This window comes from Motacilla alba, chromosome 9, assembly GCF_015832195.1.
Source record: "Motacilla alba alba isolate MOTALB_02 chromosome 9, Motacilla_alba_V1.0_pri, whole genome shotgun sequence".
Classification (NCBI taxonomy): Eukaryota; Metazoa; Chordata; class Aves; order Passeriformes; family Motacillidae; genus Motacilla; species Motacilla alba.
Window position 1 is genome coordinate 17596711 of NC_052024.1, and position 20377 is coordinate 17617087.

At 39.5% G+C, this 20377-nt stretch overlaps 1 protein-coding gene across 11 annotated transcripts in view; it reads right to left on the reverse strand.

Annotated features, from left to right (window-relative positions):
- Positions 1–20377, reverse strand: part of ATP11B (ATPase phospholipid transporting 11B (putative)) — a 65848-nt gene continuing 45471 nt past the window's right edge. For 2 of the 11 annotated variants that reach the window (XM_038146450.1, XM_038146448.1), the window contains 3 exons: positions 19901–20066; positions 8543–8676; positions 3849–4930 (listed from right to left, as the gene is read on the reverse strand). In XM_038146450.1, the coding sequence (XP_038002378.1) occupies positions 4849–4930; positions 8543–8676; positions 19901–20066 (382 nt within the window). In that variant the 3' untranslated portion in view covers positions 3849–4848. Of the gene's footprint in view, positions 2237–3848; positions 4931–7141; positions 8677–11763; positions 11887–16062; positions 16149–19900; positions 20067–20377 lie in introns of those variants that run through there. The other 9 variants (XM_038146449.1, XM_038146447.1, XR_005258033.1 and 6 more) reach the window with 8 other exon arrangements.

Sequence of the window (20377 nt, forward strand, 5' to 3'; positions counted from 1 at the left end):
TCAGCTAGAAGTGAAAATTTTATTTAATAAATATAATTTTCATAAACCATTTTCAAAACAACTACTGACCAAGCTGTACAAGGAGCAAGCACACAGCCTCGCTGTCAAAGGAGCAAAAATAACATGAGGCAGCCACAGTGTCAGAGGTCCAAAATTCTTTGTATTACTTATTGCTCATTTCCAGTGGGCAACACCCCTAATCTGTCTAAAAACAAGGATCAACAGCTTTTAAAAGGTACTTCTTGTAGAGATGAAGCCATTCCAGTTTTTTCCTTCAAAGAAGCGAGTTCAGTTCCTCTTCAGTGAAAAAACAGGAGTCTAGATGACGATTTGTTATTTTTGTATGCATAAAACCTGCAATCTGTCATGGGGACTGCAACTAGGAATTGTAAAAATATATTCTTTGAGATACAAATTAAGATCCTCCTGGAGCAAGATGCGCCTCATTTTAACCATTCTCAACTGCATGCTCCACAGATCATCTTTTATCCTCTTGTCAAAATGTAAAAAGGGTGAGAACCTGTTGCAGTTTGAAGTAATTTCCTTGAAAACTGCTGAGGAGAGATGAATGCAGCCCCAGGTGCCCGCCAGGGTCTCTTCCAGCCAAGCGTCGCCCTGTGCCTCCGGGAGCCGCACGTCCCGCAGAGCTCTTCCCCCCGCGGGGACACGGAGCGGGCTCAGCCGCAGCCGGGCGGTGACGGCAAGGTCCCCGAAGGAGCAGCAGCAGCAGGTGGCCGTGGCAGCACACACGGCTCTGAGCCAGTCCCGACGCCTTTGGAGCAGCACTGAGCTGAAGGGAGAGAGAAACCCATAGGAAGCAGAAGCCGGGCACATCCCGCGGCAGGAGCGGCCAGAGCATCCCCGGCCCTGCTCCTGCCCCAGAGCGAGGCGTCCCCAGAGCAGAGACCAAACCGTGCCACTGGGAACAGACAGAGGCAAGGAACGAGCAGAACAACCAACAATAAAAACAGCTGCAGAAAAAAATCCCAGCCCAGAGCTGCAAAGGAGAGAGTCTGGCTGGGAAGTAATTTCGGAACAGGATAAAGGCTAAAATGAGGCCCTGGTGAAAGGTTTGCCCAGCTCTAGGAACAGCTCCTTTAAGCAGTGACATCTGTGTAACTGTCTGTGTAAAAAAGCAGTGGTGAGGGCAGTGACAATGGTGAGGCATTAGGGATTCCACACACAAAAAACCCCAAAACCTCAAAATAAGCGGTTCAAAAGCACATTTTGCTTGAGCACTTTGGAAGACTGAATTTCACCAAAATCACAGATATTTAGAAGTACAGCAATAGCAGACAGAACTATGAAAAATAATTTAGGCTACAGCTTTGAGACACCTAGCACTAGAAAATTATATTTTATTCCTGTAAGAAATTACAGGTGCTTAATATGCATTCTAAGTTGCATAAGCTTTTCTCAAATCTTTTTGAAAACGAAAAACCAAAGTTTTCAGCATTCCTTCCTTTGAAACTTCTGTTCTCCCTTCCCTGCTGTAATCTTAAAAAATACAGAGTATTTTTAAACGGAATATTTACATTTTAGTTTTTGAACCAATTCCGAACATCTCAGGTTTTTTTCCACTGCATCCTTTTAAAAGCATGAGTTCGGCAACTAAAATTTTCCTAAGTAACAAAACCAAATGCTGTTTTTCTCAGAGGCAGAACCGACCTGCAGAGAACATGATCCCATGGAGAAGGTGCTTCCTCAGGGACACTGCACAGTAAAGTGAGTGCACACTACTCTTGCTTTGAGCTACAAACATCTACTACAGGCTTTTATGGATTTCAAGGCTAAAAGGTAAATAATAAACCTTTTCCTCCCTATGGCAAAGCCTCCCCCACCCGTTCACACTCACACTGGGAGGTGAATGCCAGCATTACACTGAATTTTAGCTGGATTTTAAAGTTTCCCTCATGAAGGACTCTGCACTGTGGCCAGGGCACAGTGAACTGGCTCCTACACTTCAGCTATCAAAGAAATACACCAAGTCTTTCTTCCTTGAATAGGAGCGTTTTAAAAAGATTTGTGATATCAACACAAAACCCCAGTGACTTCCACACAAAATATTTTTCACACCAAAAAAATCTGTCCTTAAGCAAACCACATCTATGCTCTCAATGAGACATTACTGACTTAGATTTACTGCAAATAGAAAAATATACCTTGGCCGAGGGATGGATTCTTAAGTCCTTCCTGAATTGTTTAAATGCAAGTTTCTTCGGTAACCTTACAAACACTGGGAAAAGGGAAAGCAGGGGGAAAGGGAGGAGAGGAGATGGAAGGTTTTAAAGAAACACATAATGAGTGCAAATTATTCTTCAAATACACGACTTGTGCTGCTTTTGTGCAAATCTACTCAACACACTGGTGTGCTAAAAGCCAAAATACATCACGTACAGAGCTGGGCCAGTGGAAATGCTTGGAGCGGGGTTTCTGGCAAAGCCTCTGCTGCCCCTCACACCAGGAACCCGTCCCAGGGCAGGACACACGAACCACACGGATGGATGAGGCACACGGTCACACACACTGATGGGACAATGCTGTGCCTGACACGGACAAACGAGCACTGCTGAAAGGTGAAACACTCTGGTTGAGGTGTAAAATACAGCTAAACAGCAGATATCTGATTAGAGTGGTAAAATCATTCTGTATTTCCTAGGTATCCATGGCAGCATGAAGACTCCTAGGAAGAGAAACTAGGAACAAAATTACTACTTTAAACCCAGGTTTAAGATAGATATGAAATATAAAGCGTTGGTGAAAACTAAGTGTATTTTGCTACTAGAGCAGATCTGGAGGGGACTGCATGGATTATTGCCTCTCCAGCTGGATCCAGGTTTTCAGCCCCATGCAGTGGGATTAGTCAATGTTCATACCTGCTGCATGAGAAGACAAGGCTCAATTTTAGTGTTTCTTCATTCCCTGGGCACTTGGTGGGGGGGATCTAGTGCACACTGACATTTTCAACCTCAAGCTTCACTGCACTCAGGCATCTGAAGACACGATACAGAAATGCACTATGAACACTGAATTAAACTTATTTAAAAGGAAAGTTTACTGTATTTTGCTCCTTCTTGTCTCATAATTTATTTTTAAAGCTTAATTTCTGAGCTGAAATTTACCTGCAACAGTGGGAAAAATCCCTTGTGTGCTGCAAGTTCAAGTCACTAGAAATTTAACAATGAAGTTGCAATGACCATTTTCCTACACAGATGTTGCCTTGAGCACTGAGATCTTGTAAACTCCACGTACCTGCAGCCTTCAGGTCTGAGAGAAGCTGCCAGGCACTAATGCAAAAACAAAGTTCCAAGAGGAGAGCTGAAATAATCCCAGTTAAAGTCACTGGCAGGAAAATGAACAGCAGAGCTGTTCATAGGTAAGGAACATCTGAAGGATGTGATCCCAGGAAAGTGAGACCTGCTCCTTTGCTCATTGAACTTGGGAGAATTTGGGATGACAAGAGGGATGCACTCCCCTGGCAGCAGCCCAGTTACAGTCAGCCAGGTTTGCACCAGCCCAGATTTACAGTTCTTACCCAGAGCTAATTTTAAGATGGATCTTTACACTTTTAACTGTCTGACGGGACGAGTATTCCAGTTATTGATGGGATGTCACTGTCAAAGGTGACAAAAGGGGGTGTCCTGGAGCAGCTGCACTTTTCCCAGTCCCCAGCCATGAACAGCTCCGTTTTAAGGCACCTCCACTTCATCTCCCACATCCCAGGGCAAGCAGTGGGTTCAGCCTCCCTGGCTGAGGGAACAGTGAAATGTTGCTGCTCCCCAGCCCCAGCAGGCAGACAGGTCTGTACTGGGACAGGGGAGGCACCTGCAGGATGCACCACCCAGAGCTCCAACTGTGCAATTTGTTTTTATTGGCATACTCAGGTATCAAAACATTGCCATCGAGGTCTTGGATCCTTCCGATAGACGAAGATAATTAAGCATTAATTATATCTTCAAAGTACAACGTGACCGAATATAAATACATGAAAAAGAACAAAACATGCAAAAATTCCCCAACTTGAAAAGGATTAATAATTCAAAAATTTATGCTAGTGAGACTTCTGCTCAATCCACCAATTCTTAACAAATTTTTCCATGTCAGGATCCAGAACTGTTAACAAAACATACAGGGCATAATAAAAGACGACTGGTTTCTGAATTGTACTTTAGGAGAACAGTGAGCTGTTATATCCCTTATTATTCCAAATTACTGATTTGTCACAGTTAACAGTGTTTTTCAAAGCAATGGCTAATATATTAGCCACTCATACACCAGCATAAATATTTGAATTGCATTTAACTCTCAAAAATTACTAAACTGATTGCTTATAGAATACAGTAACTGTCCACAGAAGTAACAAAATTGATTTGCAAACTGCTAAGACAGCATCTGCAAGACAGCTCAAAATGAATGTGTGTTTAAAAGGAAGGGTCATCATTAAAACCACGACTTTTAGTAGTTTAATTGCACAGATTCGAATTGATTCAAATTGGATCACTCAAATCTGGGAGGAGAAAGATTTCTGTCATTGCCCTATAGGAACATCTCCAATATTAAATGTAGAATTCCAATCTGCTCATACAGCAACAAAAAGGATCAAATGGTCAGAGGTAAAAGCATTCCTTAAAAAAACCCAAAAACTTATCTAGCAATTTGTAGATGTAATTAGAAAAAAATCCTGGAAGCAATTGCTGTGCAGATTTAGCCAGGCCAGACAAGCCCTGCCTGGACTCAGGAGTCCTCTGGGCTTTCCTAGGCCAGCGCCGGACACTGAGCTCCCCTCAGCACCTGCTACAGGTGTGTGAGCACCACATGGCTTCCACAAGGCATTCAAAAATGTCCCTGTCAGCAAGTGGCTGAGTCCATTGTGGAGAGAGTCAAGATGCTCCTGTCGTTGGCATAGAAGGGATCCGATGAACTCCATGATCTAAAGTAACAATAAAAAAAAAGTTTGGCTGACTGGGAACTTGTACTTGCACTGGGAGTTGAGGAGAAAAGTCTATGAGAGCAAAAGATAGAAGTCTTAAAAGAGCAGGCAAATTGACCTCTTTAAAGGCTAATCTTCTAATTTCATGTAGGTACCTGCAGTTCATTCAGACCTTTGGAAACAGAGGCCAATTCACGCCTGCTGTGTAATTAGCACACAGCTACAGCTATTTCCATCACTATAAATTAAAACAATCAGAGGTTTTGATGCCTATTTTTCAGCTGAAGTTTTAGTGCTGTGCCTTGGGAGGCTGTGAATGCTGCCTGTGCACAGAGGCACCGTGAGGCTGCTCCAGCAGAGCCCTGTGGAGCACACAGCCAGCCCTGGGAACCCAGCACAGCCGTGTCCCAGCGGGAAACCTCCACACTGCCTGAGCCTGCGGGAGACAAAACTTATCTACAGCCAGGAACCTGTTTCATCCCTTCCTGTTACACTTGAAAACATCAGGGAACCACCCAGCCATCACAGCTGCTGACTCAGAGGGGTCTCACAATGTCTTTTGCTTGATTACTGCTTGGGAAGAAATACGGTTCTTGGCTGCACAGCATTATGGGACTGTACGGGAAAAGCTGAAGAAGTTTGGAAGGCAGGAAATAAAAACACAACGAGCTTATCCTCCAAATTAGGCTCTGTCAGAAATCTGCTGTTTCTTTAGAACTGTTCCATCCAGTGCCTTGACACAAGAACCACTAATGGGAGACCCAACAATTCAGCAATGACTTCTACTGTACAAGTGATGTATGTGATTGAGCATTCTTAATATTTTAGTGACTGACAAGTCGACAGACAATTTAATGGAACAGACAGACAAAATGCATTTTAACATACCACACACCACACGTTTTATATTCTAACTGGCTAATGAAGCTATAGAAAATACTTCTCAAATACAATTTACAAGCAGTAAATTAAGCACAAGAGACTATATTCCTGTGGCCCACTACTCCAAGCATTTGTATGACTTTGATTCATCAAAGTTTTTATCAAAATTTGATACAAGGTTTGATTTCATGTTATCATTTTTGACAGAATATCGTATTTGACAGAATATCAGGAGCAGAGAATACAACACAAGCTGCCTACAACAACATTAAAATAGTGCTCTTCATTCTACAGCACTTGCACAAACAACATATTCATCAGCATCACTTCCATCAACAAAAATAATTTGCAGCTACTTCCTGGTTGAATACTCAGCTGTTTTATAGAGGACAAGCACTCAAAAGACCATCCTGTTGGGGACTGCACAATCTTCTGGAGATTTAGATAAAAAACATAGCAGGTCAAGCTCATGAACAAAGCCTACATAATTTTAAAATCATCCAATAGTTTTCTTAATTGTATCCTCAGCATTTCACAACTTGTGACTGCTTCATGCGATTTAAGAAATTAGTAATTAAAAAAATTAATATAGGCTTTCTCCTATTAGCAAAAAAGTATAAGGGAGAAAATGGTCCCTTGACTTTTAGACCAGGCTGTCAAAATTGAGTGGAAGGAGCTGAAATATTTGGAGAAAATAAATATGACTGAATTTGAAAAAAAATCTATTTTCTATTTGTACTGTACATAAATTTAAGTGAAACTAGAAGATTGTTCAGAGCAATTTCAACCAGAGGCAGATGCAAAACCCACAGAACTTCAAGCCCCTAGTGTAGCACCAAGATAGTTTTGCATATTCCTTGAACTAAATCCTAATGTCTTTGTTCTAAGAACTCTAAAATAATTTGGCTAGATGGAACTTCATCTGAAAACCACATGAGGTAACAGAAAAGAAACCTAACAAAAAGCAGTCTTGAAAAAAATGTTTAGTATTCTGTCAAATACGAGTTAGCTTCAATAAATACTTTTAAGTTCTTAAGGAAAGAAAATTTGAGTGGAACAAAAAGAAAATTGTAAAACTCCAAATACATTGCAGAAAACAAAACACAGAATACCTACCTTATAAGAAGACTACAGGTTACTAAGGCAATTGTTAACTAACAATCTGCCCTAATTAGATAACAATAAGTGAAACAAACTAGCATGAGAAATTCCTCATTTGGAAAGCACAGTTTTACAGAGAAGTGAAAAAAACCCCCAGAAAAGTTAGAGCAACTGCTACCAAAACGTTGATTTTTAGACCAATTAAATGCTCACCTTGTAGATTAAAAATTCTATTAAACTGTTTATTTTACACATCATGCCCGCTTTCTACACAGCAAGTTTGAATTAAAAATGTACTTAATAGTAACAGTTCATTTTTCATATGGAATGAAACTTCTTGCATACTCATACCCTAGATTTGTAGAAACATTGAATAAATTTCATAAGCAAGCCAGAAGAGAGAGACTGACTGAAAGCACAGACACCATGTTCAACACAAGAGTTCCCACAGAGATGAGCTACAGACCAGGCAATACCTAAAGGCAGAATTAGAGCTGACAAAGCTGTCAGGGTAAATTACCCACACGAGATTTGATACCCAATGAATGATATCACAACCTTTAACTGAAAGAGACAAAGTTCTTCAAATACAAAATGAGTTTCCTTGAAAATGTGTGAAGTTCAGTGTTTTCAGGTTTGCCTTTTGACCAACGAAGGACCATGATATCATTCAGGGACAGAGATCACGATGTACAAAAGACTATTTTTATTTCTACCCCCAAATATTTCCATATTTGTTTGCTATCCCTCTTTGTTTGGAAATGGGGAGATGGCACATGAGAGGATTCAATGAGAGCTCCTCTCCCAGCTGGGCTGACTGCAAGAGCAGTGTTGCTCTGCAGACATGTTCAATTACTCAACATGCTTTTACCCCACTGATGTTTGTTTCACACGTGGCTTATGAAGGAAAGATTTATTTAGCACATACTTTGGAATGGCACACATGATTTTGACAATATACCTTCTGGAACCCAAAAAACATTGAAAATTCTTAGAACCTGAAGACTCTGTTCTGTCAATCACTCTGATTTTAGAAATAGATTATAAAAGTTATACTACAAAAATATTTCATCTTCATATCAATCAATGGCTGAAAGATTTAAAGGCTCTCCTCCTAACAATGAAGTTAGATTTAAGGGGGGGAATGTGAGCCTTTTGTATACCTTCAGGAGTAATGCATGCTCCAAGGTAAATATTTGGAGGTTGTACATCAAGAACCAAAGGGAAAAGTCTCTCGACTTTACAAACAACTCCTGATTTGCCAAGGCAAAAAAGTAATCATAAGAAGGAGAACAAAAACAGGAGCAAGGCTTAATTTTCTAAAGAGAAGAATGTACAAATCAAGAGAAATTACGATAGATACAACACAAGAGCTTGTAAAGCCAAACTAAATACTTTAACAGAAATCTTTCGAAAATGTTTTTCCCCTCCCCATCCCAAAAGAAACCACTCAAAAAGAAACAAGAAGCTAATATTTTAGGATGAAAAAAGTACAATAAAGAGTTGCATTTTCTACTTAGATAAGCAAAACCTGCAGCTGGTTTCTAGACATCTATGGCTGCAGGCTCATCAGGTTCCAGTTTATAGGAGAATCGTCTGCAGCAAAGGCTATTGAGAGAAATGCCACACCTGTTGACCCGGGTTGGGCTACACCTTCCCATTAGTCGTTCCAGCATTCTTCTAATAGATGTGCATGCTGTTTCCCCATCTGAGAAGCAGCACATGGAGTCCAAGCAGTTGATACCTGAACCTGCCTCAGTAAGCTGGAAAAAAAAAAAAGAAAAAAAGAAAAAAGAAAAAAAAAAAAAGAAAATCAGTACTCAAAAATTCTAGCAATGAAGATGTTACCAAAAACACTCACGAAAAGCAGGTTTTCTTAAAGCTAGAGTGTTGAATATTTTTTCAATTTTATAGGAAAACTACAATAATAATATTACCTCTCCCTAAGGTCTACATACACTGAAATCTGTTCTTCCCAAGGTTTGACTGCAGCCTTGTTGAGCACATGGAAATGGCACTGCATCTGCCTAACCCTGGAAATGAACTGCTCAGGAATCCCCTCCACCAAACCCCACAGCAGAGCACATGCACTTCCAGCTGGGATGCTTGATTTACCTACAACAATTGATATCAGCTCAGCCCTATTTTAAGGGAAATTTATCAAGACAAAGCTTCAGGCTGCAGAATACAACACAGCAACTTGGTCCCAAGTAATTCTTCCTCAAGCACACAATGCAACTTCCTAGAATAACTGACATTATATCACTACCATAGATACCCTTGGCTTGGTACAGAACAAAAGCACATTCCTGATTGTGTGAACATGGTTTATCCAAAAGCAAAAAAGGCTGATGTCAGAAAGGTTCAGTCATGTTCATGCCAGCATGAAGAATAATTCAGCATTAGCATAATAAACTCTTTTAACAGCTCATGTTTTGTAGGTGAGGAAAAAAAAGGAATAAAAGAAATAAAATGAAAAGAAAGCAGCAACAGATGTATGGGTGTAAGTGCCACCTACCAGTGTGCTCCTTTACAGCACTGCTGCACCAACTGCAGCATAACTGGAATCTCCTGCTTCTGCAGAGAGAATATCCTAAACTGACTTCAGTACCATTCTAAAGAGAAATAAAAATGTGAAGTGTGGGGATGCTTTTTAATTTAAACTCTCCACGAGAGCATCCTGTCAATCAAATACTAAACACACAGGCTGAACTTTACCCTCTCCTCACACCAGGAGAAAGAAGAATTCTGGGAGGAGGCATCTTCGTCCATGACAGGACACAGGTCACTTAAGACCTTCCCACAACTTTTCACTGGGACACTAAAGGTCACTGACTGTTGTCTGAAGATTCTCTTTTTGAGCCCGAATTTATTCCACACCACCCACAGTTGCCAAAAACTGCAAGGGAAGCAAAGAACCTCAAGAGTTCCCTATGGGAACGGTTTACTATGAGTGGAGACACTTTTTCCTAATCCCCCCAAACAGGCAGCTGGACACGTTTACAGCTTCACAACAGAACAGCCTACACAACAAAGAAGAGGCAGCTAACAGAAACAAGAGGCTTTTGGAAATACAAGAGAAAAATCTTAACTGGTAGGACAAGGAAGAACACATGCAGAACTGTTGTTTCCATGCACCTTTTCCTGTGCCTGCCCCTTCCTCAGCCCTGTGCCACATTCCCCACAGCCCCTCCAGACCTTCCCATCACACCACTCAATGTGATGTTCACAGAACTGTCACTCAGCAGCTGCTGCAATGTACAGGATTCTCCACAAACTGAGTCCCCTGATCCTGTGGATGCTGCACCTCAGAGGCTGTGGCTGAGTACAGGCAGAACACACTTTAACTCACACACTCATCTGGGGGGTCTTTGGGACACAGAAGGAACATTTACTGTGACAATGAGCTTCTGTACCTGAAAGGCAGGAGCAGAAGATTTGCAAGTGACAGGTCTGAAAGGGGTCCTGGTTAAAAGACAAACAAAACAAAACACATCTCACCAGAGCCTGAGCCCCTGAACACCCTCATGTGATGACCACCATGACTGGTCCCAACTGCAGTGCCACAGAAGATACCACAATCAGGAACTGCACACTTTGCAGCACTGCAGTACTAGCAAATATGACCTTCAGAGCCACCTCAGACTGTGCTCCCAGAATTGTGACACAAGAGATTACACAGAGCAGAAGGAATTCCCATTTGGAAGTCAGCAGGCAAACCCCCTGCTGCAGATGGAGAGACCTTCACAGCTGTGGCTACAGCAATACAAAACTGTAAAAGTCCTACACTCAAGATTTCAGACAGAGTATTTAGTTCATCCATTATGCTCAAGCAGACCTTTAAATTTACTGCAGAACGTCACATTACAGTGGCTGTATGACAGATCAGATGAACCAGAGCATTTTTTTTTCCTTAGAACCTGTTACCCTGAGAACCAGGAGTCCTGGATATTATCCAAAGACTGCCAGAAAGAGGAACCAAGAGTAACCCAAATAAGCTTCCAAGGAGCAAACCCTCAGCTCTGGATTTTGGAGGTCTAGTGTCTCTTTTTCTGGATTATCGCCTTTATTCTTCACAAATTAATACAAAAGCAAGGATCATGCTTGAACCACAACCTTTGGAAAAGTTAATATCACTTTTTTAAAAACTGGCAAATAAGACCTTACATAAGTCTGGAAACAACATTTTTTTTCTGTCAAACTCACAGCTAAGTGTAAAGAAATGCTGTGAGAATATTAAAGCCAAAAAAAAAAACTAACTAAATTTTATATGTAGATATATTGTTTATCATTGCCTGGTGAATATGGATTTTTCTATCTACATCCACTACCTGGAAGGAAGAGACTCCCTATGCTCACATATGCTACAGACTCCCTTTTCTCACTTTCTCTCTATGGAGGACAATTATGGTCACAATTTTATACCAAAGTAAAACCTGGCATGGCAAGGCAGGAAGGCATAATGTTCCCTGGAGACCTGAAACAAACTCTCAGGAAACACAAGGCAGGAGAGACAATGCTTTAAAAAAATTAATGAGTATAGAGAAATACCAGATATTATTAATATTTGGGTGGCAAACAAAGTATGTTCATAAAGTGAGATCTGGAATCTCAATAAACATAATACTTCATATGAGAATGGTTCATTGGATGTAATAAATCAAAAAGCAACTGAGGTGCAGAATTAAAGAATGATTCAGCTTGATAAAAAAAAATCAAACAAACATTCCATGATGCAATTTTTCTTATAGCTACCAAAAATATGGGTATTTTGGAGATGGCTCAATGACTGTCTCTGTATGATATATGCAAATAAACACACACACATTAGGGTACAGTGGGAGTACTACCTAGTGAAGGTAAGAACTGTCGGGCAGGCAAGATGGGTCTAGCAGCTGCCTACTGTCCTCCCCTCTGTGCCTGCTTTCAGCAAAGTCACATGCTGAGCTGACTGAACCCTTATCTTCTTCCATCTGGAAGGACAGAAAAGCAACAGATCTTATAAAGCACCATGCTTGCATTGCTTTAAAACAGTTACCATTGTTACAAGAACTTTCACAGGTCTGGTCTTGAGAGAACAAGGCAATTTACAAGGTCAAGAGGCAATTTTTATTTTTGGTGGATCAAATGTGGTTTCTCAGCACCCAAGTGTTAAAAGTGTTTGGCCTTTTTGTGCTCTACAGACTACAAGGAAACCCAACAAATCTGGAATCTATCTAAAATTCTTAGAGATTCTGGAGTTTTATTTGTTTTCCCCCTTCTAACAGAAAAGACCATTTTAGTTTGTTGTCTTACTGCAGGTTATTCCATATGCCACAAGACAGACATTTCAACCCAAGATTCAATCACACTGAAAAGCTGGGACTTTGAGGAATGTTTAATCCTGTACACCAAGCTAAGGGTACTGCAGGGTATTCTCCTGAGCCCAGGTCCCAGCTGCCAACATTCTGCTGCCACATGGATGTTTTAGAAGATTGATATGAGATGGTTATTACTATTCCACAATTAAGTTAAAACTTGCTTCCTACTGTAAATCTCACCATCTTTAACCCTTAATATACTGTATACCAAAATCCCAAACAATGGGATTTAAAATTTTTAAAGAAAATATGTAGGAATGCTGACATCTAACAACTTCACTGCCATGTTTTTATCACTTCTTTTTCTACTCTTTGTATCAAATGAACCTACAAGGGCCAAGTTATTTCATTATTTCAAAGTCCTTAGACCAAGGTTTCTTCAGGTAAGTAGTATGTGCACTTTTGTGACTGAAATCAAATCCAAAATGGTGCATTCTTCCCTCATTTCCTCATCTTCCTGTGATAGATTCTGTGGATTAGCCAACAGGTCAACACACAAACTATGCTAACACAATGAACAGGTCTGTAAAGGAAGAGATCACCCTTGATCCAAGTGCAGCACATCAGGGTGTTCTGGCACACCTCACTAGTGGGAATCCATGCTTCCACTGGGACAGTTTTCTTGGAAATTGCACGTTCCTTACAGAAAACATAGGCTGTAAAAGGAACAGAGACCTCTCTGCCCTTGACTTGACACAGTTGGGCTGGGTCAGACCTGAAAGCTGTAGGGGGGGAATCCAATGGAACAAGAGCTAGAGTTAAAAATACAGACAAGGAATGAAGGCCTTAAAGCCAGGGCCTGGAGCTCTGGAGACAGCTAAAGAGCAGATCTGGAGTGAGATGAAGGGAAAACCAGGCAACAACAGACTCATGAGGCTGGAGATGGGGAAAGAACAGGGTTTGGCTGTGACAAGGTAAACGCTCCAGAGCCCTGGATATAACACTGTGCACTGACAGCCTTCTCTGTAAATAAAACCCTTTCTGGTGTCTTACATTTCCCCAGTTCTGGGTACAGTTCATAACACACTGTCCAAAGGCAGAAACTCTGTAAACACAGTTAATCTCCTCAGTAAGCAGAATTAAAACATCTGTCCATGCAACACTTCTGAAATGTGGCTTAAGATTTCTGACAGTTCTTACAAGGCACAGGACATGTAGACGTACTTGCACACAGAACACTTTCTTTACAGATAAAAACATGGAATGAGATACAGTGGGACCCAGTTAGTACCCCAAGGTACATAGTTCACACATTCTAAGAACAGAAGAGGCAGCTATGAAGGAAAGCAGTGCTCTGCCAGACTCCAGTGAAGCACAACACCTGCACCTGCCTCTGCTGCCTCATTTCTTCTTCATCCCACGTTCCAAAAGGGACAGTAAAGTTCAGAGGTAAGACTTTAACCGGCACACACAAGAGTGCAATTCTGACTTACAGGAATCACCTGGACACTTAGAAGATCTTCTCAAAGATCCTAACTATACTCAATACAAATGTGAACATTTTTCCACACTGTAAAGCCTACAGAAATAAAAAATATTGTAAAATCATACTTCTCTTTTAATTTGCATTCATAAAAGAAGTCTTTTGATCTCAAGAGAAGAGTAAGCATTTTGGCAGAACAAGGCATAACTCAGTTTAACCTGGAGTTATGCTCCTTTTGAGACTTTTAATACATATTTACAAACAACAAAAACCTGCCAAAGTCTGTTCATCAACCTCCATGCATTCTGCAGTCACAAAGGATGCAATCCCTGGGTGGGCATGTACAAATGAGGTGGGAGAGATTAGCTGCTTTACAACTACACATTCACCAGGCAGCTGTTTTGTTTCACGCTCCCAGGTTTCCTTGCCTTCTTTGCCCTGTTGCTTTGGGAAAACCACAGAAACCAACTCACGCTCTTCACTCCAAATTAAGATTTTATTTAGTACCGTGAAGTGAGTAGTTTCTGTCTATCAACTGATTTTCCTTTTCACTGTTTTAGGCAAGGATCCACAGGATAACTTCTGAATTTTGTCCAAAGACAATACAAAGAACTAGAGAAACCCAAATCTTTCTTTGCTTCTTGTTGCACTTTACAAGCTCAAGTGCTCATTAGAAAGCAGCCAGTGCTTGTACTTCAGGTACTATCAGATACTCAAGTGCAAAAATTCTGACTTACAAGAGAATTGGATTTGCATAATCATTTGTTACTCATGGACAAAACAGATTTTCCCTTTTTTCAACTCTTTCCTAAAGTTTAATATGAAGAAAATTGCCTCACATTAGCAAGGATTTTCCTTGTTTTAGCATTTTAATGGCTACAGTGCTGAATTCCTAGACAGCTTTATTTTTCTTTGACTATCCAGCTGTATAACCATTAAAATGTGTTTAGTTCTTGAATTTTTAGCAGAATTAACTGTTATAAAACCTTTGGTGTAGCTATGATGTGTGACGTAATTCACTTTAATACTTAATTGAGAAAACAAACTTACATACACTTATCCACAGTTTTTAAAAGGTAACTTGATAGACTAAGATATCTGATAAACTAAGAATTTGAAAAGCTAACTTGTAAAGGCTTTTGCAGAGGAACCCCCCCAATATATTGCTAAGTTTAACAGCTTTCAAAAGCTATACTGTACTTTGCCTGTTTTAAAGCTCTTAGGTGCTGAATTCAAAACAAAACAAAATAAAACCAGCCCACCACTATCCCCCTGGGTGTTTGGAAATCCAAGGTGTTGTGTTTCACACCGGGGTCACTAACACCACAACACAATGGCCATTTCAAGTTTTGCCTTGTAAAGTTGTAGTGCACTCTCAGAGGAAATAGAAAACTTTTCTCTTTTGTTTTAACAAACAGCAATTAAGTCCCTAAAATGTAGGTTAGTTGGTTGTCCTAGGCACCTATTTGCACATTTTTAACAACAAAGTCACCTTGAAAAATATTTAAAAGGAATCAGATCTTTGCATTAATTCTTGCTGTAGGATGTGGAATTAAATAGACTGAGACATTGCTGATGTATGCTTAAGTCTTAATGAATGCTTAAGTCTTACAAAAGAGAATCAGCATTTGACAGCATTTCATGTGCTGAACTCAGTGCATTTGAAGAGTTGCAGAATCAAGTTTTACCTACACAGACACATGTATGCTTTGATCTTGTTTTGAATAATTTTCTGGGACTTTGTAGCCAAATGCCTTCAGGAATATGTATCTATACACACTGGAAACAAACAACACACACTTTATAGCTGCACAAAACAGACACAAAAAGCCTCAGCTGCACAAGGGTATGGACGCACCCAAGCTTCAAACATTATCTGCTCTTTTGACACAATTGAAAGCACATTAAAATGGGCAAATAACTTGCAAGAAATTGCTGCCTGAAGTACATGGATCTTCCTGTCACAGCCTTACAAAGCTGAAATTATCCAGCATGCAAAATGCACTGTTAATTTTTATCATAAAGAAACCAAAAGCATTATAACCATGCCAGAAACTACGGTTATTTAAAAATGGATGCAAGAACAGCTGATCTTTATTCTGGAAGTTGAACATCATGCTAGGGATGTTTTTTCCTTATTAAAAAAAAAAAAAAAGCACGTCCAACACATGCTACTTAGGAGAAGCATTTGGCTCAGAAACACAGAGCAAAGCCAAGAAATCACCAAACTGAATGTTTCTGTGCTACACGTATTGCCCTCTCGCCCCACTAATATATATTCATGCCTCTTCCCATCTCTCTCAGCACTGGTTAGTTCACCTTGAGCATGCATAAGAGTTGATGAGGAACTGTCCCTCCTACTCTACCTAATTTTGCTCAGCTGATTCCTGGCCCTGGACAATGGCTGCAGTGCGATGAACTCGTCACTTAAAGCAACTCTGTTGGAGTACATCTACAATTGGACAGAGAAGGGATGGAACATACATGTCAGTAAGTAGCAGCAGTAATTTTCTAAGAGAAAGACACAGGACAACACATTGTTATTTAAGTGGAATACACATCATATACAGAACACAAGCCTGGTACCTTCAAGAGGGCTTCTGGGACAATCACAGCCTGTCACTGGCAGGACCATTCTTAAAGAACCTTTGCTTTCATACTGAGAGAAGAGGCCTACACACTTTTACATCTGTGCTTTACCACACACCTTTATTCTGTATTGCTTTTTCCCCTCAACAGTGCTGTGATTTATCTTTACTCAAAGTTTTATATTTTGATTCACATTTACCTTACTGTCCAATTCCTCCTGTATGATTCTGTAACAGACCTATATTGAGAAATTGCCCACAAGCTACTTCAGGGCAACTGACCTCAGTGAAATATAAGATGGCTTTTGTTTAGGCCAGCAAAAAACCCTGAAAACACAGCAAAACTAAAATAAAATACAGTAACATACATTCACCTTAAGTGCATTGATGAACATAAAGTTAACCAAGCTCATCCTCTATAAAAGTGAACTCATGCTTGCCTGTCGAATTTTTAATCTTTAGTTTCCTAAAATGAATGACTCAGATTTAAGTTGCTGTTAAAGAATAATATTTACATTTAAAAGCCCAACAAATTTCTCTCTCATATCAGTTAAATTTCTCCACTCTCTTATGAAAAACTTAGCTACATATAACATCTAACAGATCACAGGCAAACTCACATTTGATGCTATCACCTTACACTAACAAAAAGATATAAAGAATCAAGGTAAGGTAGATTCCTACAGATATAGTGAATTCAGAGCAATAAGGTAAGTCACACACAAAAGTTCTGAAAAATTAAAATAATAGGGGCAAACATTTTCAGCTGAGAAATGTGTGTATTGCTCATTGCTCCTGGGATTTGTTTAGAATTTAAATGATGGCAGAGAGAAACAAATAACCTAAAAAGCTGCAACTTAAAAACAAGGAACTAGGGCACTTAACAATTTATGTTGCCATAATAAAAACACAGTAACTATAAACCAAGCTTTTTCTTTCCTCTAATATGAAAATATACTAGCAGAGTCCTACAATTAAAAATAAATAATTAAACATATTCAGTTATACAGAGGGTGCACCTACACAATGAAAAATAATTTTAAAGGACAATACACAAAGTTCCATATTTATTCCTTCGATGACACAGAATTCATTAGCATCAGTCATCACTCTTAGCATTTAGGACAAAGATATTCTCCAAATCCTTTCTATCTGAAAGTCAGTCTCTTCCTCTGCTTGGAAACAGAAAGAAAAATATTTACTTGGAATTTTAAACACAAATTATGAGGTATGATGATAAAAGAAGCATTCTGTCACTTCTTGACAACAAATGTGCTAAGCTGATCATCTGCTCCTCTTCAGTTATATCCACTTCCCCACTGCAAGAACAGTGAATGGAATCCAGTGGAGCTGACTGTCCCATTAAAGCAAGAGTAGGAAAATCTCAACAGATTAAACCTCAAGAATGGAACAAAGAGGTGCCTTCTTTTTGCAAATACATTTGTAGCTATAATTTCACTATCAGACACACAAAGAGAAACCATTGGATGGCTGCTGAAGAACTTCTGGTCGAATCCCATTTCAGATACCTTGACTGTGCAGCATCAGGAATTAAGAATTTTCAGAGAAAAGACAGTATTTTGGTAAACAGAGGCCTCAGTGCTGACTCTGTCAAATGCAAAGTAGAAAGCAAATAAGGAAAAAGAAAAAAGATAACTAATAGAGATGCACAAAGCAAAATCCCCATGGCCAGGAATCAAGCTATAGCCAGAGGAAAGGAGTTAGATATTAATCAAGATTCCTTCTTAAAAATAAAAACTGTGTCTTTGACTGCACAGCTGTAATGGCATTAAACTGAACCCAAAAAATCTTTAGAAAGGAGTCCTAAAGCAAGAGAATGTAGCAGGAATTATATGGATAAAGGCAGGAAAATCCATGTGGCTTTTAGGATTTTAATTCAAGCACTTCAAGAACATGAAAACCTAAAGAACCACAGCAGTACTGTGCCATACAGCAACAGGCAAGGAAGGAAAGAGAGTGATAAATACTATCACTACTTTTTGAAGCAAGAAAAAAAGATAGGCAAGTACCTTTAGCTACAGGCACTCTAACCAAGAAGTGCAGTAATGTGCAATCCAGAGACTTATCAGGTCTATCTGAACAGGCTTATGAAAGCCAGTGGTTATGTACTTTGGCTTTTAGCTACTAAATCCAAGACAGGAAAAAGCAGCCAATATTGCAATTTTTGAAAGGAACTAGTGGGATATTTTGGCTAGCAGTTGGCTTGTCAGCACGATATTGATCCTAGGCAAATGAAGAGAAGGTCTCACAAGGATTTTTTTTTTTTTAACACACATATTAGAAGGGTAATATAATTTAAGTAAATCAACGTGCACTTACATCAAAGTAATTACAAGGTTAGATGCTAAAGATAGCAGCACTGATGCAGTGCAGTCAGCAGTTCTGCATGGCATTTGCATTAAGCAATTAGGACACCACAAAATCCATCCGGCACACAGATGGACAGAAAGCTGCTGAGAGGTTTCAACCATAGCTGCTCATGGGATATCTCTGTCAACTGGGTTCTTCATACACTTTCACTGTTTTTGGCCCTATGCTAGTTGACCTCTCATCAATGCCCTGAAAGAAACCAACATCACCAGCTGGAGATGTGTAGAAGATGCAGAAGACAACAGGTTATTGATGTATGTTATTCTGTAAGCTGAATATAGCTGGGGACTCATGTCTGAGTACTTGGCACTGATGTCTGCTGTACTGGAATACTGGGTCCACTGGTGAAATCCAAAATTCAAGATGAGATTGAAGAATGAAAATTACAGGAGAAACTCAAGAATGATGAGAAGACTCTAAAACTTTTTGACTGAAGATGCAAGTCCAATCTACCTATCAGTGCTAAAATTAGCCTGATCACAAAGTTAACTGTGAATAAAGCAAAAGCTGTAATAGAGACCTTCTCAGTTTAGCAGAAGATGCATAAAAAGATAAAATGTTGAAAACTGAAACCAGAGAGAAGGCCAAGATGACTTCTCCATAACTGTCTCTAAAAGGAAGAAAACACTCAAAGATATTTACCTAAAAGACAGTCTAATCTTACCAGAATGATTTAAATAATTTTTTTTGTAGGCTGTGTCAGGCAGAAGGGAGATTCCATTTGGACTTTGTCTATGAATCTCTGAAACTGCCACATGGGTAATTATTTTTAATTATAGAATCAATAATCAAATACATAGCATACGAAATGATTGAGATTTAAGAAATACTAATTAAAACAACTTTTACTGAAGTAATTTTTACAATTATTGTTTCCATCACATTTTAAGAACTATTCAGTGCTAATTAGAGAAGTAGCCTCTAATACTTCTAATACCTAGACAAAAAGTAAGTTACCATCTATAAAGCAGTATAAAAATGTGCAGTATGATCCTTTCATACAGCTGCAAGCTGAGATGCAAAAGACTGATCCCTTCAAATAATTCTATTTTTTAATTACCAATTACTAAACATAAAATTACTGCCTTGTAAAATGGTGTCCTCACTTTTATGATTTTAAATTAACAAATGTATTTTGAAATGAGAACACTTCTCTGCACTAAACATGACAGCAATGTTAAGAGGGTAACTATTGGTCAAGTTGGATACAAAAGTGTAACATTACCTGAGCTTTTTCAGTACTTGTTGGTTGCAGATGTCTGTACAGCACTTTCTTCACAACATCAATAAACAAACAAGCAACTACTATGAGGATTATGGCAAACCAAGCAGAACCACTTGACAACAGTTGAACAAATACAAAGTACATGTCCTGGGTATGTAAAAATGGCCTGAAAAGTTAAAAGAAGTGGTAATTACTAAAAACTTCTAGGAACAAAAATACAGAACAGGCTATTTCAAGTGCATCTTATTTTACGTCAAGCAGAGAGACTCAGGATGCAGAGTCACAACTGCACTATGTGAAGTCCAGCAACCTGTTGGACCTGACCTGCCAATGGGCTCCACGGAATGGGGGTACTGAACTCTGGAGGAAAACGTTCTGATTTAGTTTTAAATTGTGCTGCAGAGAATCAATCACCACTCTATCTCTCCAGACTTCAAATTACAAACAAAAATACTTTACTTCACTGATTCAAACCCC